The 23,617-nt window shown below is 35.9% G+C and overlaps 1 protein-coding gene across 1 annotated transcript; it reads right to left on the minus strand.

The window, feature by feature from the left end:
* Positions 1-20,788: 20,788 nt before the first annotated feature.
* Positions 20,789-22,480, minus strand: LOC126723288 (uncharacterized). The gene is made up of 2 exons (XM_050426623.1): positions 21,756-22,480; positions 20,789-21,665 (listed from the first exon to the last, which is right to left on the minus strand). The coding sequence occupies exons 1-2, from the start codon at positions 21,984-21,986 to the stop codon at positions 21,423-21,425; spliced, it is 474 nt and encodes a 157-aa protein (XP_050282580.1). The 5' UTR covers positions 21,987-22,480; the 3' UTR covers positions 20,789-21,422.
* Between the last annotated feature and the right edge of the window lie 1,137 nt (positions 22,481-23,617).

The following is a 23,617-nucleotide window of genomic DNA, read 5'->3' on the forward strand; positions in this document are numbered from 1 at the left end:
GGAGTATTGTGGTTGCTGTTCATTCAACAGTAACTGTAAATGTTGACTTTCTGCAGTGAACAGTGTATGTATGCACTGTTTACGGCCCACAAATTACACTTTTTAGTAATTTTTTCATTAAAAATAAGTCCACGGTACTATTCACACATTTAAAAATTATTTTGTTACAGTGTTTTCAGTTTTCAGTTTCAGTAAAATAAGTTCTATCCAAACAGACCCTAGAGAGTGTTTAGTTCCAATTCTTTAATAAAAAAAAAAAAAAGAGAAAAAAACCCAAATCAGTGAAATTCGGCAACAAGTAAAAAAAAAAAAAAACCTTCTAGCAAGAAGAATAAAAAAAAAAAAGAAGAGCAAATAGAAGCAAACCTGAATGAAGATCAAAGAAGAGTAGCTAGCCAACAATGAAGAATGCTATAAAAATAGAATCAAGTTGGAGACTAGAGAGAAGCAAGGTGAGCAGGGAAAAAAAATACTAACAATACTATATTTGATTTGTTGAGATTTAAGAAGGAGAGAATGTTTTTTTTGTCTATTTTTTCCTATAGATTCAAGTAATAAACGTTAGTTTCTAATAATGAAATTATTTACAAAGCTATTAATTCAGATTTTAAATAGGAACATTATCTCTTTAATTTTTATGTTTTGAGAAAGGGGGCTTTAATTTTTTTTTTTTTAATTTTCTTTATAAACCGTTGGTTACAAAAGGGCCTAATTTTCTCTCTTCAAGCGTCCTTAATTTTCGCTCTTTATATCAATTTATTTCTATTAGTGACGCCGTAAATTTTTTTCCTAGGTGAAGGAGCTAGAATCAATTTACATTGAGGGGCTTTCTTTTATTTGGGGGCCTTAAGCCATTGCATCAATTGCTTCTATGGTTGAGCCGGCACTGATAATATCACCTATATGACAGTATTGCTTCTACTATAGTTTTGATTTTTGACTTTTTGGATAATTGGATAGTTGAGAAAAGAGGAATTAATTTGAACATTACATGTTTCTATTGAAATTACTAAGATTTAAAAACAATTTGAGATTCAACTAAAGGCCAACAATTTACTTACTGTTATAATTAATTTAAATACAAATAAATTAGTGAATGCATCAAAATTATATAAAAAAAAAATTATTAAGATGATATACAAAAGTTCAAAAATCCATTTATAAACTCAGTTAATGTTAAATATAAAGATAGAAAATATTAAAATTAAAAAAACTGTTATAAAATATTTGATTATTTGGGTTTATTCTCACAAACAATTACAGCAAAGTATAAACTAATACATTGATATAGCATTAATTTGAGTATCTTATAATTTTTTGTAATTTATTTGCATAGTGTTATCAAAAATATAGATGCTAATAGGTTTTATGCTAAATGTGTGAGAAAAAGTAAAAACAATTTTTAATTAAAAAAAAAATAAAAGTTAGTGTTTTTTTTTTTCTTTTTCTTTTTTTTTTTAATTTTAAGTGAGACAAAAAAACAAAAGCTTTTGTTAGTTATGTGTCTTATACAGCACATGCGTTTCCATAAATCAATTGGATTTTTTTTTTTAATTTCTTTCAAGAATAAAGTTTAGCTCTAAATATATTTGGAGCCTTAGGTTTCAATGCACAATAATAAGATGATATTTATACCTATCATGTGATAAAAAAAATTATATACATATCAAATGACAGGGACTCATGTCATCTTCTTATTATAGGTTGAAGACAAAGGTTTCAAACATGTTTGGAGCCAAAATTTATCCCTCTTTCAATATCAATTGGTAGGCTTTGTGTCTCACATAGTTCTCTCAATCCTCTCTTACAACAGTGAAGGGCTAAATTTTTTTTCATAGTCAACATCTTCACGCTAGTTAAAGCCTTTAGTGCTTAGACATGCTTTCAATCCTTCAAATCTCCCATCAACTTTGTTGGGTTATAGATTAACTCTAGTTAATTAGTTTAATTATAAAAGTTGATTAATTAGGTCAAATTACATGCAAATCGTGGAGGCATGAACAAATCACCAAATAAACTAATTACAGTGGAAATTAAATTGACGTAGTGATGTGTTGATGAATGGGGAAAATCTCTTGCAAGGCAAAAAGTCAAAAACCCTACTAGGTAAATTTCAAGTCACCACTCCCAAGAATCTATAATCAAGAATCAAGCGGTTACAAGTATAAGGAATCTTACCATTACCTTCGACTATCCCAAAATATCAACGTGCAATTGAACCTTCACTTCAATCCTCAATTGAACTTGATCCTGTAGAGACTTCTTGTATGCACGGATCCCAGTATGTATCAAACTTCCTAGCAACTGATTGATTGTTGTTGGATGCAAAGTCCTTCACTTCAAAGCATGTTGAAGATCTGGAAGCATTTGATTACAAAACCCTAGAACACATAAGAACGTAGTATCTTTTCACAGAGTGTATATGTTCTCTAAATTGAATCTTGTGTCAATGATGATTTTAAAATGAAGCTTTTATATAATCTAGAGGTTTAGTGAAGGAAACCCTAGCAAACCAAGTCATCATGGGCCGAAATTCTAATATGAGAATTCTGGATTCACGAAGCTTGATAGATCAAGAGTTGTTGAGCTTAATGTCGAGAATTACTTATTAAGTCTCAATAGATGCTAGTGTCTGGCTTCTATTGAGACTAGTGTCGAGGTCTACTGTTTTAGCTTTTCTTCAATTATTTCTTGGTTCAATCTTCATGTATTTAATGATACAACTTGTGATGTTTGTTTAACACACTTCTTGATATCTTAAACTCATCTTATATTTACCCAATTACAACTTAATTACAAGTAATGTGCATTTTCTCAAAGGATAAGCCAATAGATAGAAAATATTGCCTTAACAAACTTTCAATTTGGTTATGAAGACCCATTTGCACCCAATTATGTACATGGTGGGATCATGAGGGACAAGTGTCCAACTGTCCAAGTATGTTTAGCATGGAGGCCAGGGCTTGAAGTTCTTCACGCATAGCAGCAACACAACTAGTATGTTTTAAGGCAGATTTTAGTGATTTCGGTTATAGAGGAATTGAAGGATTAACATGACAATGGAGCAAACCGGCCTAAAGCTTTCCACAGGTTTGTACAGAATGAGTATTGAGTGATTGGAGACAATTAGGGAGTAGAGGCCCATGCTGTACGTGTGGCGGAGCCGAAAGAGACAATAGGTTGACTGTGTAGGAGTTCAAGATGATGGGGCGTACTTGCAGCAAGTGGACCAGTGATTTTTCTCATTTGCAATTTTAGATAACCTCCTTATTTGTCTTAAGGAACGGCTCGACAGATATATGAGGTGATCAGGAAAAGTGGTGCTAAACCGACATGTTCTTAAGTAAAAAGCTAAAAATGCAACAACCCGAGATAGAACTCATCTATCTCATGTCATGGATCTTCAACAAGGCGTTCCTAATTAAGTGAATTATTTAGGGCTCCCTTTGAAAATAGGCACTAAGAGACATGAAGCCTTTGCTGAGGTGAATGTGAAGGTTCATAAAAAATGCAAGTCTAGAAAATGAGTATAGGAAAATAGGAAAAAAAATTAGTTTGCTTCCCTTCTAATTTCTTAACTAGTCTCCCATGGCAACTAGAAACACATCTTCAAACCCACACAATCCTTGAACTGACCAGTTTCTCTAGGTGACACCCACAAGCACTGAACACCACTGTCCCTTATACCACCAATAATTTCATCCATTTGGGCATCTGAAACCGAAAGGAAACTTCCCATTGAGATGTACAACACTGAACATGGAGGTTGAGAATCAAGCCACTGGAGATAGTTGACACCATTGTTAGCATTAGTTATAGAAGGACTCTTTTCTTCAAGTTCTAAGTAAGGTATGGCAGGACCAATAGGGTAGACAGGGATAGGAAAGTTGGCTTTAGAAGTGTCAATGGCTTCAGCTTCAAGTTCGTGAAAGGTGGTGAATAGAAGATACTGCGCTTTATTGGACACGCTTGAAATACCTTCCAGGACTCCAGGCAAGACTAGTCGACATCTCCATATGTAAAGTCCAGGGATGTAGTAGAAACTCCAGGGACGTAGTCCACAAGCTCATCACCCCGTTCTTAATTAATCACATGCCATAGACACAACGCTAAGCTTAGTGCAAAGCCTAAATATTGTTACGACTAACTAGAAACTGCCTTGGAACAAGAGGGTGTATATATATATATATACACACACACAGACACACACAACGCTAAGCTTGAGTTTATTTAGTAGATTTTTTTTTGTGCCAATCTTTTTTATTTTTTTAATAACTTTATGGCCTATTTGGATGTTAAAAAAAGGAGGTGAGTAGAGTAGAGGGAGGAAGAGTAATTCAATTACCTTGTTTGGAAGTTTTTTAAGGAAGGAGGGGGAGGGATTTGGAGGGGTTTCAACTACCACTAACCCCTCATTTTTAATTCCCCCAAATTGGAGAGATTTGGAGGGAGAATAGAGTAGATAAATTGTTCACAAAATGAATTTCCCAATTTATCATTTCTAAATTAACAAAATTACAAACTCTCTCACACAACTTCTTCAAGCATCAAACAGCATCAAACATGATCATCCAAAATATAATCCTAATATTTTCCTCCCAATTTTCTCAGCAACCAAACAGATTATAAACCTCAAATTACACTCATTCTTCAAGCATTAACAGTCAAAAAATTCATCACAATAAAATAACATAACAAAATTCAAGCCAATCATAACAACACAACATTATTAACCTGAAAGACTATTTTTTGAGAATACTCTGAATTTTTCAAAACAAAACAGAGCTTAGTGGAGATTGAGAAACATACGTACTGGAGAAAAGAGTTTGGATTGTATGGACTTTTCGAGTTCAAATTTTTTATTGTGCTCAGCCAATCGAGATCGTATAGGACCATACAACGAAGAAAAAAATAATAATAATTGTATCGGACCTGGTTCTATGAATGGGTCCGTGCATGTTTTCATTTTTCCTTTTTGATGTCTTTTTCTGGCATGGTGGCTGAGGAGTATTTTAAATAAAAATATTAAAAATAATAATAATAAATCAAAGAAACACTCAAAATTCAATATTTTGTTGATTTTTTCAGCAAACATACAAACCAAACATTTTTTTCTTATTTTAATTATTATCAATTAAGGAGGGTTTTTTTTAGTATAATAAAAAAGTAGAAAAAATATTTAATTATAAACCAATGTTGATTATTTAATTCATATTAGAAAAAAAAAATTATCAAAAAAAGTATTGCATACTATAGTCATAATTATTTAATCTAACAAATTAATCATAGACCAATGTTGCAAGTCTATTTTCAAATAGGGGTAAATTTGTCTATTTAAATCATTTCCTCTCTTCTCCCTCCTAATTTTTAAAACATCCAAACAAGAGGAAGGGCTAATTACTCCCTTCCCCCTTACTAATTTTAAAAACATCCAAATAAGGTGGAGGATAACCATTCCCCTCTACTCTCCTCCCCACTACTCTCCTCCCCTCTACTCTCCTTCCTCTCTAAACTTTCAAACAGGCCATTAGTGTCAATCTTTGATTGCTGTTTAAGACGCTGTCTTTTGTTGAAACGTATATTTTGGAATATCGAACGTATATTTTGGAATATCGAACATTACAAGTTCACAACTAACAAAAGTTACAAAGATCTAGTGTGGGTGATCTGATTTGCACCTTTTCTGTTGTCTAGTGTTTTGATTGGTTTTTTTAAACGCTTTGATATGCCATAATCCTCAGGAAGGGAAGTTCGGCCCGTGAGTTGCATCCTCGGCCAGGAACTCGTAGCATAACAATGGATAAAGAGGAAGGCCCAGTCCATCATAACGACAGACTACTCCTAGAATATCCTGTTGTGAGCTAAGAACATTAGCAGAGAACAAATTAATTGAGGGCTTAGGCAGCGCCTTGTGAGCATTTTTCATATTTTTCCTGACTTCTAGCCCAATTTTTGGGTAGCTGTTTAGAGGTCTTTCTGAGGTCCATTTTCTGCAAATGTTATATGTACGGAAAACTCTAGATGACTAGTTTCCAATGGTTTTGGCCTCATTTGATTTGGAGCTATGTCGGAAAGCTGAAAAATTCTGAACATCTTCCATTGAAAAATTCATATCATTTAATCTGGAGCCTATATCAACGAGTCCTTTTGGTAAAAATTAGCTAAGACCTTGTTTTTCAAGACGGTCTAGCCCATTTGTTGTAGTTCTTGCCCAATCAGTATACTTTATTTTGCAAATTTGAGTAAAAAACTATCTTGTACGTTTTTAGACCCCTTATAACATAAGTTGTTTAAACTAGTTATTTAGTCAAGTGATAACTTAGATAAATTATTTAGATCTAGGTTAATGCAAGTAAATCATATCATGTAAATAATGCAAAAATATAAAAAACACAACGATATAATAACTCAGGAAAACCAAACCAGTAAAAAACCTGGGGAGGATTTAATCTGGCTATCTTCAAGGTAAAACAAATCCACTATAAAAGAATTGAAATTTTACAATAAGACTTAGACTACTAACATCCAATTGCTACCTCAAATAGAAAATTTACTACTACGACCCCATGATAGCTTCGAGTCCACGGACTACTTCTTTCCTTGACCTTTGAAATACAAGCACCCATACTTGTGATAAAAAACACAAACTCTCTTGTTTGTGACTTCAAGACCATCCTTGAAGGTTTAGATCATCAACACCTTTGATGATTAGAGAAGACAACAACTTCTATAACACCGGATCTTGAGATTCTTCAAGGAATTACGTCAGTAGAAGACATGAGAGAATTTTTGGGTACAAAACTCTAAATACAAAAGAGGCACATTATTCTCTCTCTAAAAAGTCTTGTAAAAACGTGCTTAGGGTTTCCTTTATATACTAGCAGTGTTTTACTTGAAACCCAATACATTTAAGTAGAGTTTGGGTTGAAATACATTTAAGTAGTGTTTTACGTGTTTTGATCGGTTGAGCCTATTTCTCGATCGGTTGAACCAGACAGTTTCTGAACTTTTCTTTCTGCAGCTTACTTGTTTTTTAATCTTGACTTGAATCACCTTGAGCATTGTCTATTAATACTTATAGACTCTAGGATCTATATTTAGACAAGTTTGTGTTATCGATTTGTCAATTGTTCTAAATTTTTAGAATCTAACATGTCAGTTTTCCTAAAAAATACAATAATGACTTTATTAGGGTTTGGTATTTTTGTGATATCTTATCTATTTTAGGTCTGATTTTGGCCTATAAACAATCATTTTGAGGGAAAAAATATGACCTACAAGATAGTCTAAAGTCCAACTATTCGATCAAAATGTCAACTTTTGACCATACCCAATTAGGGTTTTCGTCAGATTTTTTGTAAAATGATTTTTTCAACCATTGTGACTTTTTGATTCACTGTTTAAACATGTTTTATTTATTTATTCATTTTTCCCTTTTTGGCTTTAAAACTTATGTATTTGCACTCTTTTTTATATTATATTTTTTTGTCTTTGTTTTGACACATGAATCGGGGTCGAACAAAATACGGTATCAACAACTACCCCGTCTTTGTTTAACATTTGTTGGCACAATAAATGTTAGACATAGAATTAGATAAAGAATTTTATCCCTCCCAATTCTAGTGCAAACAAATTTTGGGGCCAAAATCGAGTTGCTACGAACAAATGAAAATATTGATAGAAATTGGGAAAGATGGTAGTGTGTGTTCATTTAAGCCCCTTAAAGTAGATTTTTTAACTTAATATATTAACTAAGTGATTACTTAAATCAATTATTCAAATCTAGCTTAAAAAATAATAAATCATATCATACAAAGCAGCGGAAAATAAATAATACCACGATATGATGACCCAATAAAACCAATGAAACTAACCATTTCAAGGTAAAAACTTGGGGAGGATTTGACCTAATTATCCTCTAGGTAGACCAAATCCACTATAAAAGAATTGAAGTTTTTACAAAAGATTTAACCCTAAATCTAATGCTACTTCCAGTAGTAACTTGCTAACACAACTACATGCAAACTCTGAATTCATGAACTTCTTCTCTTCTTGGATTGATAACAACACAAACTGCCTTGTTTGTGACTTTGAGATCCCACTCAAAGGTTTCAGATCACCTTCACTTGTTGATCTTGATGCAGCAACTAGTTCTACTAAATGCTTGATTGTAGTTTTGGCTCTAGTAGATTCTTGTGTAGTTAGAAGGTACAAAATCTCTCAAATCTTACAAAGAGTAACACACAAGTCTTCTTCCACACCCTCAAAACGTGGTTAGGGTTTTTCTTTTATATGTAGAGAAGTTTAAGTAAAACCCTAAACTTTTTCACGGGCTTTGGGCCTATTTAAAAATTCTACAAAAACTGTGCTTGCGATTTTTGATCGGTCGAGAAAGGCAAAACTTCACTTTTCTTTTCTACAATTAGCTGAACTTCAAAACTTGAAATGACCTTATTTAAGCATTGCCTAAATACCTAGACTAGACATGTTTTGTTCTTGGTTTGCCAACACAATACAATAATGATTCTAAATATTTAATTCTAAATCTTTATAACTTAACACGTAGAAAGAGATCCTTATTATTATTGTTCACTCCTCTTCTGCTCTTTTTGGTGCATCCTAGTTTCTTTTCCCTACAAAAGGTTAGTCGCATCTCAGTCGCCAATCTTGTTGCCTTAACTGATCCACAAAACCTTATTATTGATTAAACTCTACAAACCAAAACCACAAATTTAGAAACCCAAACACACCTTGATGAACAGTGACTTGTGGTGGTTTTATACAGCTTGAAGAGATTGTTTATGGAGAGAGAGAGAGAGAGAGAGAGAGAGAGAGAGAGAGGATGAAACATTAAAACCAAAAGAAAAATGATTTCCAGACGGGGCAGATCAGATGAAAAGAATAGGAAAAGGTTTTTTTTTTTTTTTTTTTTTTTTAAGTTACTTTAATTAAATTTAAAAAATTAGAAATTCAGAATTTTGTCTTTAATTTTTTTGTAATTTTTTATTTTTTAAATGCCAACATAGCATTTTTAAAAATCAAATAAATATTTTACTATTATTTTATTAGTCACGTTAGCATTTATTGTGCAAATAGTAGTGCACTTCGTTTGCCACATAGGAATTTTCTATTAGTGGGTTGATAGCAAGGACCTAAACAAAAACGATTTTCTAATTTCAGGGATAGATGTAGGCACAAAATCAATTAGGGACTAAAATGAAAATTGGCTCAAATTAATATAGGAACAAAAAAAAAATGTATTTTTGCCTTTACAATACATTCAGCCAGAGTCTTTACTTTTATTAGTCGGTCTAATAGGTAAATATCATTTGTGAACTGCTTTATATCAGTGATAGCAGATAGAACAATAGTGCGAGAAAGAAAACAAAGATAGAGACGTAGATTGAGAGTTATACCATCGGTTGGACTAGTTTAGGAGTGGAGTTTAGCAGACGATTGAAGACTGCATGGTAAGGCAAGGTGGCGTTGCAATGGGGTAGACAAATTTTTTTTCTTCTTCTTTTTATTGTTATTTTTTAAAGGGGGTTTGCTCTTACTAGGTTAGTTCAAAACTCTATCTAAGCTTGAAGGAGCAAATTCTACAATTTGAGGGGGGCCGATGAAGAAAATTTTCTTTAATTTCTAAGTTCTATATTACTAACTATATTGACAAATAATGGAAATTTCAAAAAGCTCTGCCTAGCTTCGCCTCTATTGGGATTTTTTTTTTTTTTTTTTTTTTTTTTTGGGTGTTGTGGGGTGGGGGGGGAGGGGAGAGGAAGAGATTTTTTATTTTTTTTTTAATTTTGAAAATTGTGGAAGTTTCAAATTCTATGTAGCAAGCACTTACGAAGTTAATAATAAATAAATAAAATAAAATTAAAAGGATTCAGTTTTTTATAGTATAGCGTGCATGCGTTATATATATAATTTTGTGTATCCACTCTACAAGACACCCGCATCAGATATAATAATTTTATTTTACATTTCATTAAAATATTAATTTTTCTTATTTTTAAAATTATTTCTCTTTCTTCACATGTAACAACCAACATGTATTTTATTTTTTCACCATCAAGATACATAAATAAAAATAAAAAAAAGAATAAACTACTAAATATAAAAATAAATAGTGACAGTGTAAATTTACAATGTTATTATAATAAACTTATAAATTTACACAATTATATATAAACTAATATAAGTTATTTTTAAGTAAAACTATAAAGATTCTACCCTACCCATTTTTTTTATACTGAATGCTAAACTACAATGCAATACAAAAATTTTACCAAAATTATCTTGGATTGCTATGAATATTTAGGAGGTGTTTGGTACATGCACTTAAAAATATGTGTTTTGTTATTTGAAAGCATGTATAGAAATATGTATGGGTAAAAAATGTGTAAAAATATATGTAATATTATATAAAAACTAAAAATTATTGTTTGAAAGGGTGTAACTAACATCCTCTTAAATTTCCAAGAATAAAGGGGTGGAATGTTCAAAACCCACAACACATAATGTAGAATGCATCACTATCACTGTAAAAAGGCGAAAATGAGAATTTAACCATAATTTTCCAATTATATAGTTAGTAGTTCAGGTTCTTAAACTATATTATTTACTAGCATCTTGAGTCTATAAGACTTGATTTTGGCCTATAAATTGAGTTTCAAATACTCGAATTGCATGCTCTGATTATGTCTGATGTGGCATATTTTTCCACGTGGTGACCACATAGAAATTGAGTCTCTAAGACTCGATTTATAACCCTTATAAATAAGAACAAATCAAAGAGGAACCACCAGAACATCAAAGAAGAACCCAGAGAAAAAAAAAAAAAAAAAAAAAAAAAAAAAACCAGAAACAGAAAGAGAGAAAAGATCGAGATCGAAGTGGGTGGCTTCAAATTGGCTTCAAACCACCGTGCGCAACCCAGGCAAACCACCACCGTGCTAGACCTAGCCCGCGCGCAACCCAAGCCGCGCAAGCCCCCAGGTTGCGCACGACCTAGCTAGGCTACGCGAGCCCCAGGCCGCGCTGGTGAGGTGAGCTCTTTCTCTCCTTCTAATCTGAGTCTCTAGGATTGGGATTGATGTGTTTGGGATTTCTTAAATTTGTTTTTGGGTATTTCAGCTTGTACATGAGACTTAAAATTTTTAAAAATTTTTTTGGGTTAGAAATCGAGTCTCTAAGACTTGATTTCCAGGTAGAGGCTATTTAGAAAAAATACTACATCAGATGTAATCAATTCATAGAAATCGAGTCTCAAAAACTCGATTTATAAGCCCTAAATCGAGTCTTTTAAACTCGAGATACTAATAAAAAATATAATTTTAAAACCTTAATTACTAATTATATTATTTAAAAAATGGGTTCAATTCCCAATTTTGGTCTGTAAAAATTTACCGAAATAATTATTGTCATCATTTTATACAAAATAGTGATAGTACGCAGTCGGCTTGTTTTTTTTTTTTTTTGGAAGTGTGGGCATGGGATGGGACTGAGCTTTTTTGATTAACTAGCTTAAAATAAATGCTCTTATTTTACACCAACCCCCCCCCCCCCCCCCCCCCAACATTAAAAAAAAAAAAAAAAAAAAAAAAAAAAAAAAAAAAAAAAAAAAAGCTCTTACCGACATCATGATTGAGTTAGTGGATTTGAAAGTGGCGTGTCCACAAAAGCGTAATCATCACATATCACATGTGAACAATGGATGAACCACATATGCAACATAAGATATTTCCCTTCGCATCGGTTGTCGTGGCTTTAAGAATTTTTTTTTTTTTTTTAAATTATTTAAACTTGTGTCGAAAGAGTTGACAAAGGAACTTTTTGTAAATATTTTTTATTTTATTTTTTATTTTGATCATTATGATAATAATGATGAGATCTTTTATATCTTAGAGTCGGTTTAGTCACCCTTTTCAAATGCAGTGTTCAGTGATTAAACACTGAACACTAGTGTCCAAAATTTAAAAAAATATGTTTGGTCACCGTTTTCTAAATAGGGTTATTTGAAAATTATTACTCCAAAACCCATGTTTGAACAGCATTTTTTGGAATGTGCTTGGAGCTGATTTTAAACAACAAACAGGTGTTTTCAGTGGCATTTTGGTAATAAAATTGAACACACTTAGGAGCCCACCTGATCAGCTTTTTTGAATCTTTGTCTCCTCTTTGTACTTTCATCTCTTCACGCCCCAAACCCAAATACCTGGTACAAAGAAGATCACACAGTCCGAACTCTCACCCACCTAGTGCCATTCCACCTCACCCCTCACGGACCCAATGCCATTAATCCTAACAGTGGCTTCATAAACGCGTCAAAATCTCACACACCGCATCACCAATAACCCCTATCAATCTCACACAAGCAAGGTGAAAGTGAGATTCGAACCTGGATCAAAAAATGGGTCGACGATGGCGGTGACAAAAGCTCGATTTCTTGTTGGGTCTTGGAGTGCTGACAGTGGAGATGAGATGCCGAGGAACGTGAAGCCCAGCCGTGGACCTTCTTTAGCGTCAATGGAGATGAGGACTACACCGTGGGTTTTGTTTTCTGCTCTCAGGGAAGAGAAGATTTGAAGAAGGAAGAGAGGAGTTGGAAATATAATGCATGTTCTCTCCCCTGATTAAAAAAAAATATTTAAGTACATTGGTCAGCTTTTTTTATCATTTAAAACACACATACCAAACACATATTTTATATTTTTTGAACACTGAAAAATGTTGTTTAAACTATGATACCAAACACTTTTTTTTTTACTCACACTAAAAACACGTATTTCAACAACACTTTTTAAACCACAATTTTCATATCTTTTTAAACAACAATTTTTGAAAACTATGACCAAACGGGCCCTTAAGATCCAAAAAGAAGTTTTTTTTTTTTTTTAATCAACACTAGTTCTTTTAGATAATAAATCTTAGGTAGGAGATAAATCTTGTAAATATGTGACTTCCTTATCAAAAATTCATTCATAATATTAGTAAGAGAATTAAAGATAAATTGTAAGTTCATTGGGCATATGTTTTCTTAGTATAATGAAAATATTAATTATTATTACTAAGATTAAATCTTGTAAATTATCTATTGTCTATTACTGTAAGGACTCGATTTGATCCAAAAGAATTGAATTGTTAAATAAAAGAATTGAAAAGAGTAAAAACAAAAAGTAATAAATAATGAATTAGAGTATTCTATGTAATAATAATTAAAATTCACTTAACAACAATATTTAATAACTTTTTTATAGTAATTGTAGGGATGAAGGGCCCAGATAAGGATACTGGGCCATGGGCCACGCCTGAGGATGTCGAATAGCCTGGGGTCAGATAAATACTTGTGAAGACAAATAGATTATTAGGACGAGGAAGAGGTCAGGTCACAATGAATAAGTGACATTGTTCGAGGAGCGATCCCTCCTCGGCCAACAAAGTGGAGGCCTAAAGTCTGACCACCCAACAAGTACTAGGCAACAGACAATCGTACTTGGGAGGATAAGTTTTAGAACGAGATGAGACAACAGAGAATAGAGAAATATCTTGAAAGAAAGCTGCTACCTCCGTATTGAATGCTTTGCATCTAACCCCCTGGCCGCATTAATGTGGAAGTGATACCTAAATAGTATCTTTTAGCCTTACAGCTACCCACAAAGACTACAAGAAAGTGCTGATGGGACAAGTATCAAGGAGATTAGCAATCTGATCAACACGTGGAGGTTGAGATGAAAGAGGGGAAGGGAATATAAAAGGGAAGAACTCCCTTACAGGGGGGAGGATCAGAAGAACTTAAGAAAAACCACTATGTAACCAAGAACTTGAATATTTGTATAAGTTTAAGAGAAATATATAAGAACATACCATCCTCAGACCTAACCGAGAAGCAATTTTCCTTTTCAAACTATTTGTTTTGCTCATTGAAATATTAACTAGCCTATTGTGATCAACATCCTAACTCATTGAACGTTCAGTAATAGGCCCACTCTCTAACAAATTCATTGTTTTGGGATCATTGGGCAATTGTTTAAACCATTCGGGCTATGGATCAATCAGATCCTTACAATTGGCATTGTCTATAGGGATTGAACATTCTTGAGCTTGTTCAATCATGGTGGGTTCAGGGCCAAACTGTGAAGAATCTGTGGGATCTTAACGTTAAGATCATTTTCTTAATCTTGAATGAAGGAGAGATTGTGAAGTTAGTGTGCACACAACTCATACCAGTAGGAGACATTCCAGAAGTGGGAGCCATGTGTCTCATAGGGAAGATACCAAAAACTTAAAACTAGAGATAGATCATTTGCGAAGGAAGCTACACGATAAGCAAAGGAGTGGGACTCCTTCAAGTTCAAGGTCTTAGTCTGATGATGATGACAATTATAGACCCTGATCAAGGACTTCTCCTTGTGAGTCTTTCTCTTATAATGAGGAACGCCATCATAGACGAAGGAGCAGAAGCCTGACCTGTAGGGGTTTGGAGAATGATGCTATGAGTAGGGCCTTGCATCAAATTTCGAAGTCACCATTTACACGGATGATTGAGAGGGGAAAACTTCCTTCATGATTCAACCAGCCAACATTTACCATGTATAATGGTAGGACAGATCCAGTGGATCATGTCAGTCGTTTTAACCAAAGAATGGTTGTTCACTCAAAAAATGAGGCCTTGATGTGCAAGGTATTCCTATATATTTTGGGGCCAGTGGCGATGAGATGGTTTGATGGGTTGGAGAAAGGATCAATTAGCTCTTTTCAAGAGCTTACTAGAGCCTTAAGGGCATGATTTGTCACTTGCAGTAGGGTTTCTCGTCCTTTGGACTCCTTGTTGTCTATGGCTATGCAAGGGGGGAAGACTCTAAAGACATACTCGGATAGATATTGAGAAATTTTTAATGAGATAGATGAAAATTTTGATGATGTCACTATAAGGACGTTTAAGGTTGGTTTACCCACTGAGCATGATTTGAGAAAGTCCTTGACTAGGAAGCCTACTCGAAGTATGCATCAGCTAATGGACCGAATTGATGAGTATAAACGTTTTGAAAAGGATCAGCAACAAGGGAAGGGGAAGGCAAAGGTAATTCCCCACAACCAAAGAGATTTTAGATCAAAGAAGTATAACAGCAATCAGCCTTAGAGAGATTTTGTTGGACATACTAGACTTGCTACTGCCCAGATAGTTAACACAGTGTTCAGGGAGCTTGTACACCAAATCTTGGAGAAGATAAAGAGTGAGCCATATTTTAAGTGATCAAATAAGATGAGAGGAGACCTTATGAAGCGTAATCAAAGTCTTCATTGCCAGTACCATTAGGACCGAGGACGCACTACAAAAGATTGTAGGACATTAAGTGATTACCTGGAATAGTTAGTCAAAGTTGGGAAGTTGAAGCAATTCCTATATCAGCCCACTAGGCAGGGAAGTTAGGTTGGGTCGGCACACCAGAAGGGTGCTTTCCTCAAGACCACCCTTGGGAACAATTAGTGTTATTTTTGCTACCCCAGGTCCGATTGGCTCGTATCCATCAAGGGTTATGTCTATAGTAAGGCCACATGCTGAGGATTTGATCCCTGATTCTAAGTAGAGAAGAATGAAGGTTTGACTAGCTCTGAGCTTCTTTGATGAGGAAAAGGTTGAAACTTTTCAACTATATGATGATGTCTTGGTGGTTACCCTCCGGATAGGGGGGGTATAATGTGAAAAGAGTCTTGGTGGATCAAGGCAGTGGAGTACAGATCATGTACCCTGACCTGTATAAAGGGCTTAAGTTAAAGACTGAAGATTTGGTTAGCTATGATTCCTTTCTGGTGGGGTTTGATGGGAAGATAGTTATCCTAAGAGGCCAGATTAGACTCCCTGTTCAGGCAGGGTTGAAAGTCATAAAGGTAGATTTTATCGTGGTGGATACATATTCCCCCTATACTGCTATCATGGCAAGACCTTGGCTTCATGCCATGTAGGTTATTTCTTCAACCATGCATTTAAAAGTGAAGTATCCCTTAGGGGACTAGGTTGAGGAGCTGAATGGCAGTCAGGTTATGACTAGACAATGCTTAGTTGTGGCAATTAGACATTAGTCTAAGGGTGAATCCTTGGCCACCACTAAAAGGGCTTTATAGCAACCAAAGGAAACAGTAATGTCCTTAGACGCTGTGCCTGAAGGGGCGAGATACAAAGAGATGGAAAAGATCACTATTGATAATGATGATGATAAGTATTTTCAAGTAGGAGTTCAGCTGTCTACTCAAGAGAAGGAAGAGCTGGTCACTTTCCTTAAAAAGAACGTTGCTGTGTTTGCTTGGAATGCTTATGAAGTTCCCAGGGTGGATCCAAATTTCATTTTTCATCATCTGAATGTTAACCCATCTGCCACCCCTAAGAAACAACCACTTAGGAACTCTTTTGAAGAACATTCTAATGCTAACAAAGAAGAGGTAGTGAAGCTTAAGTGCGTAGGGGCAATAAAAGAGGTCTTTTACCTAGAATGGTTGACCAACATGGTGGTGGTAAAAAAGAAGAATGGAAAATGGTGAGTGTGTGTAGATTTCATAGATCTAAACAAAGCTTGCCCTAAGGACCCCTTCCTAATACCTCGGATAAACCAGTTAGTGGATGCAACGGTTGGTCATCCTTGGATAAGCTTTTTGGATGCCTTTCAAGGATACCATCAAATACCATTAGCTCTGACTGACCAAGAGAAGACTGCTCTTGTAATGCCCACAAGGAATTATCATTACAAGGTGATGCCATTTGGATTGAAGAGTGCTAGGTCTACTTACCAGAGGATAATAACTAGAATGTTTAAACCCCAGCTCGACAAGAACAATGAAGTCTACATTGATGACATGGTAATGAAAAACAAGGTAGAGGCTGAGCATGTGAATGACTTCGGAAGTATTTTTGAGGTGTTGAGAAAGCATAAATTGTGCCTTATGCTTCTAAATGTTCCTTTGGTGTCAGTTTAGGCAAGTTTTTGGGTTATATGGTCACCCACCGTGGGATTGAAGTTAACCTTGATCAGATTAAAACAATCAATGGTTTACAACCTCCTTGGAATCCCAGAGAAGTCTAAAAGTTGACAAGAATGACTGCAGCCTTAAATAGATTTATCTCTTGATTCGCAGACAGATGTAGGCCATTCTTCCAACTTTTGCACAAGTGGAAAGGGTTTGAGTGGAATGAAGAATGTGCCCTAGCTTTTCAGTAGTTGAAGGATTACCTATCTCGGCCACCCATTATGTCCAGACCAGAGGAAGAAGAAATTATTTTCGTCTACATTGCCATGGCTTCTCATACAGTTAGTTTGGTACTGGTGAGGGTAGAGAATGGAGTACAGCGGCCAATCTATTATGTGAGTAAGTCACTACACAAAGCATAAGTTCGTTATTAACATTTAGAGAAAGTCATTTTGGCAGTGGTGTATGCTACATGAAAACTCCTCCATTACTTTCAAGCTTATACAGTTGTGGTTTTGACTCAACTCCCTCTGCAGTCGTTGCTTTGAAAGGCTGATTTACAGGGAGAATTGCTAAGTTAGGGACAATCTTAGAGGTGTTTGATATAAAGTATATGCCTCGGACCTCCATTAGAAGGCAAGTCCTTGTAGATTTGGTGGCAGAATTTACCGAGTCTTCAATGGAAGTAGAGGATGAGGAACAGAGCTTAGGAGGAAAGCAAGTTCAAGTAATTTCTCCACAAGGGCCCTCACCCTGGAAGTTATATGTTAATGGTGTGGCAAATCAAAGGGGATCTGGAATGGGGCTGGTTATAGTGTCCCCAAACAGGATCACCATTGAGAAATCTTTAAGGTTAGGCTTCTTGGACACAAACAATGAAGCTGATTATAAGGCTTTACTTATAGGGATTGCTATGGTTCAGAACATGGGAAGAAAGGTTGTTGAAGTATTCTCGGACTCAAGGTTGATTGTAGGACAAGTAAAAGGAGAGTTGAAACCTAGGGATTTGAGAATGCAAGGGTTTTTGAATTAAGCTCGGCACTTGAAATCAAGTTTTAAATTTTTTACCATACAACAAATCCCAAGAAGTAGGAATACACATGTTGATTCCTTGGAAACTTTGGCAACCTCTTTTGGATAAGATCTACCTCGGGTTATACTTGTTGAGGATCTGTATAAGCCCACTGAAGAGAAGAAGGAGAAGGTCCAAGTTCACCAGATCATGGTCGGACCTAGTTGGATGGACCCGCTGGTTTTATTTCTTAAGGAAGGTGTATTGCCTAATGAGAAGGGAGAGGCAGAAAAGATACGGAGGAAAGCTCCTTGTTTCTAGTTGTCTGAGGAGCAAAAGTTGTACAAACGTTCTTTCTCTAGATCGTACTTTCTTTGTGTTCATCCTGAGGCAGTGGAGCCACTTTTAGAAGAGTTGTGTGAGGGAATATGTGGAAGTCATATAGGGGATAGGTTGTTATCACATAGAGCCCTTACTCAAGAGTATTGGTGGTCAAATATGCAAAAAAAGGCACAAGAGTATGTAAAAAAGTGTGATCAATGCTAGAGATTTGCTCTGAACATTCATCAACCTAGGGGCATACTCTATCCTCTTTCTAGTCCATGGCTATTTGCTCAGTGGGGCTTGGATATTGTAGGACCATTTCCTAAGGCTGTGGGAAATCGAAGATGGCTTTTGGTCAGAATTGATTAGTTCACAAAGTGGGTGGAGGTTGAGCCATTATCCAATATAAGGGACATAGATACAAAAAAGTTTGTTTGGAAAAACATTGTTACTTGATTTAGGATTCCTCACACCCTCATCTCAGATAATAAGCTCCAGTTTGACAGTAAAACCTTCAGGAGATACTGCTATAAATTGGGCATTAAGAACAGATATTCAACTCTAGCTTATCCATAAGTAAATGGGCAGGCTGAAGCCATTAACAAGGTCATAGTGAATGGGCTTAAGAAGAGGTTGGACGAAACAAAAGGTAGATGGGTGGAAGAGCTACCAGATGTTCTTTGGACATATTAGACTACTCATCATTGGTCAATTGGGGAAACACTTTTTTCTATGACTTATGGGTCCGAAGCTGTGATCCCTTTAGAGACTGTGTTTCCAACACTGAGGACAAACTTGTTCACCCCAGACAACAATGATAAGTTATTGGAGAGAAGCCTAGATTTGGTTGAAGAACGAAGAGAAGCCCCCATGGTTTAATCGACATATTATCAGTAGAAGCTTAAGCAGAAGTATGATACGAGTGTAAGGATGAGGCCGTTAGCACCAGGTGACTTAGTATTGAGAAAGGTTGTGGGTACTAGAAAGAACCCATCATAGGGAAGCTGTGGCCCAATTCGAAGGGGCCATACCACATCACCTCGGTAGCTGGTATAGGTGCTTACATTTTGGAAGACTTAGATGAAAATGTTATACCACACCTGTGAAATGTAAATAACCTACGAAGGTATTATTATTAATGAAGGCAGTCCTACCATTTTTTGTTTCTACTATTATATGTTCATCCTGTTTATCTAAGTATTAAACAAAATCTTAGTCATGCCTAGTTCCTTGAACCACATACCTTAGGTAAATAAATACTTCCTGTTTGTCTAAGTGTTAAATAGAATCTCGGTCATGCCTGATTCCTCTGACCATATACCTTGGGTAAATTAATATTTTTAATCATCTATCTAAGTGTTAAACAGAACCTCAGTCATGCCTAGTTCCTCAAACTATATACCTATACCTTGGGTAAATTAATACTTTCAATTATTTATCTAAGGGTTAAACAGAACCTCGGTTATGTCTGGTTCCTTGAACCACATACCTTGGGCAAATTAATACTTTCAATTATTTATCTAAGTGTTAAATAGAACCTCGGTTATGCTTAGTTCCTCGGACCACATACCTTGGATAAATTAGCACTTTCAATCATTTATCTAAGTGTTAAACAAAACCTCGATCATGCCTGGATCCTTGAACCACATACCTTGGGTAAATTAATACTTTCAATAATTTATCTAAGTGTTAAACAGAACCTTGGTTATGCCTGGTTCCTCGGATCACATACCTTGGGTAAATTAATACTTTCAATTTTTTATCTAAGTGTTAAATAAAACCTCAGTTATGCCTAGTTCCTCGGACCACATACCTTAGGTAAGTTAATACTTTCAATTAATTTTCTAAGTGTTAAACAAAACCTCGATTAGGCCTAGTTCTTCGGACCACATACCTTGGATAAATTAATACTTTCAATCATTTATCTAAGTATTAAACAGAACCCTAGTTATATATGGGTTCCTCGGACCTCATACATCGGGTAAATTAACACCTCCTATTCCTTTAAGTGTTAAGTGAAACTTTAGTCATATCTGGTTCCTCAGATTACATGCCTTGGATAAATTAATACTTCACATTTATTTAAATTTACGAATGGAGCCTTAAATCACACGTAATCTTTTGAGCTAAATGTCTCAGGTACATAAATTCTATTTCTAAGGTAAGTTGTAAATTGTCAATGGCTTGGAGGTTAATTTATTAGATTACGAGTCGCATGGGAGTTGAATTGTTAGATTACTAATTGCATAGATATATGTCAAGATTAAAGGCAATGTTATGCTTTGACTGGAAGAAGTTATAATTTGTGTTTACAGCAGTTAAACCATGTTCAACAATAGGATAACATTTTGTTTAACATAAACACGTTGAAAATACAAAGAAACTTAGCACTTTTCATTAGATAAAGCCTTGAAATGGCAAAGAGAGCACATGTTAAAAAAAAAATAATAATAATTGAAGGAATACTTTAAAAAAAAGCAACAAAATATAAGCAAAATCCTAGGTAGTCTTGGGAGGAGGAGGGTTGGCTTTTGTCGTAGTCTGGGAAGAAGCCTCGGGCACTGTTGCTTGAGTTGCACCCTTGCTTTTAGGATCCTCCTTGGTAGTGAAGAGGAGTGAGGCAAGTACAAGTACCTGGCCCTGGGACGCTCCCTTCTCCTTGGAGGAGTCCTTGGGTGCAGGTGGGAGCTTGGCTGGCTTAGGAGCTTTCTCTTTGGTTGGCTCCTTATCTTTGTTCATAGCGCTTGCTTGGTCAGCCTCTTTGGAAGGGATAATTGGGGCTAGAAGAGCACTAGCAGGGGCAACTTAACTGGACACAAGTGCTTTGGGAGCAACTTTAGCTCGGGAGCTAGAGGGGCCTGCCACATGATAGGCAATGGGGATGAAAGACATTTTCTGCCCTCCTTAGTGTTGAAGAAGGATCCACCCTAGCTTGGTTCAGTGCTTCGTTCCACACCTGGAGGTAGTAGCCTCTATAGACTCCAGTGACCTGAATCCTAAGGTTTTTCTCAGTTTCCTTCACCCCAGTATCAATTCCATCCTGCTTGGCTTTGGCTGTAGCCTCTTCTGCCTTCTCCAATTTCTTCTTCAGAGCATTTATCTACTCTTTAGCAATGGTCAGCTAATCCCTAACCCTGCGCAAGTGTTGGCGTTGATCCTCTGCTTGCCTCTCAGCCCCAACTAGAGCTGCTTTCGCACTCTTCTTGTCCATATTTGCCTTAGTCAGTTTGACATTAAGGTCCTTAATCCTCTGCTCAGCCACAGTGAATGCCTCAACGGTAGCTACGCACCGTACTTCCTTCTCCTTCATTTGTTTATGGGTATTATCTACCCACTCCTTTGGGATATGCATTGTTTGGATCACCTTCAAAAAGGAAAAGAGAGAAGTTATGATAAATTCTCTAAGAGCGAGAATAGCATGAATACTTAGTAAAAGTAATTAAAAAAAAATTACCATAGCCAAATCCCTTTTTAGGGTTAGAAATACTTCATGTTTCTTTAATGTCCTCAAGTCAGCCATATCTTGAGGCAATAGTTGTGGCTGCTCCAAGGCATTAGCCACATAGCTTGTCTTCCCTTTCTGGAAGTCTTTAATGGAAGAGTCTAGGAGAAGAGGAGTTCTATCCAATTCTAAGGGAGGGTTCCAGATTTGGACCCTAGGGCAGTGATCAGGCACCCTTTCCATGATCGCCCCCTCGCCTGAGGACTTCTTTTGTGTCCCTTTAGTTATTTTGGCCCATTTATGGGGCTCAAGATCTTTAGAGGGGATGACTTCTCCTTCCTCAACCACATCTTTACCCTTCCTGTCCAATTTCCTTTTCTTGTCTACGGGCTTAGACAAAGAAGTATGGATGGGGAGGGGAATTAGAGGTCAGGTCTGGATGACTACCTTGGGGACTGACCCTCCTGCACGAGATTCAAGAAGCTCAAGCCAGTTGGTCTTTGGCTTCCTCTATAGCATTATTACATCAGGGACGTTGGAAGATTCTTGAGCACTACTGACTTTAGTAGGGGAAAGGTGGCTGAATGTTGCACCTGGAGATTCTGGGGATCGAGGCTGGTTAAAGGCTTTAAAGTCCTCGTCGGAATCCAAAACTTCAACTACCTTGACTAATTCTTCAAGAGCCAAGCGTGAGGAGGTTGACTCTTCCTCAGCACAATGCTAAGTAGGTAACTCAACCTAATGGGTACCTTCAGAGGGGGGGGGGGGGCGAGTAAGGAATCCTAGAACGACGATGTTTATTTGGTGTAGCTAGGGATCCTTCACTTTTATCACGTGCATAGGAGCTTGGAAGGTAGTAGAGATGGGCTTGTATCCAAGAATGAGGTGAATTGCTCGTAGTTGCCCATTGGTATGGATGAAGATCTCGGACTGGAGTATTCTTGTCAGGTTGGGCTCGTTGACAAGATTGAGGTTGGGGGCGGGTGTTAAAGTGCTAATCTGCAAAAATTTCAAAAATGAAAGTGTCATTAGAGTGGGAATTAACGTTGAATAAAGAAAAATAAACTTACGAACTACAAAGAGAGGAATAAGAAATTGTTAGTGACAAATGGGCAATGTTAGAACAGTAAGCCTAAACCTAAGGACTCCACCTGGTGTCCCCTCTCTTGTTGGACACCTCTCTTGTTGGGCAATGAAGTCCATCATGCCATTCCCCCGAGACAATTAGGAAGTCTTAGTCCATACCTTTGTTAGTATCGGGGAGGCATGATGTCACACCCCAAACCTCAAAGGGTCTAAAGCATGAGAAAGACATCTCAAAGTACCTATAGATTTTTTTCTTTCTTTCCTTTTTGACAATCCAATCCACCAAAAATTATATCAAGTACTAATATCAAGAATTATCATAAAAATTCCATTGAATATACTCTCAAAGTAAGTCAGAGCTCTAAGCAATAATTACAAAGACCATTGGCCACAAAAGAATAGAGGTCATAATAATTAATTACATATCATCAACTTGTCCCATTAGTGGGAATAAAGTCTCAACCACTATAATACACAAAAGAATGAGTCAAGCCTACTCTAAGATGTACAACATCTAATATCTCCATTATAAAAGTTTATCCTCCATCAGTAGTTAGTCTAACTACCATTAACCACCAAAAAGCTGTCTCAAAGATTGTTGCTTACTCTGAAAAGTTTATAAAATAATAGAATGAGACAGAGCCCAGTAAGTAGCATAATTAATGGGGGTGGGGGAAATGCAAGTTTCATCTTCAATAATAATAAAATGGCAAAAATGATTTAATAATGAAACACAAAGTTTCTCAAAGTAAATACATTGAAACCATACATTATAATCTGTGAGTATC

Source organism: Quercus robur, chromosome 4 (genome assembly GCF_932294415.1).
Source record: "Quercus robur chromosome 4, dhQueRobu3.1, whole genome shotgun sequence".
Taxonomy (NCBI): Eukaryota; Viridiplantae; Streptophyta; class Magnoliopsida; order Fagales; family Fagaceae; genus Quercus; species Quercus robur.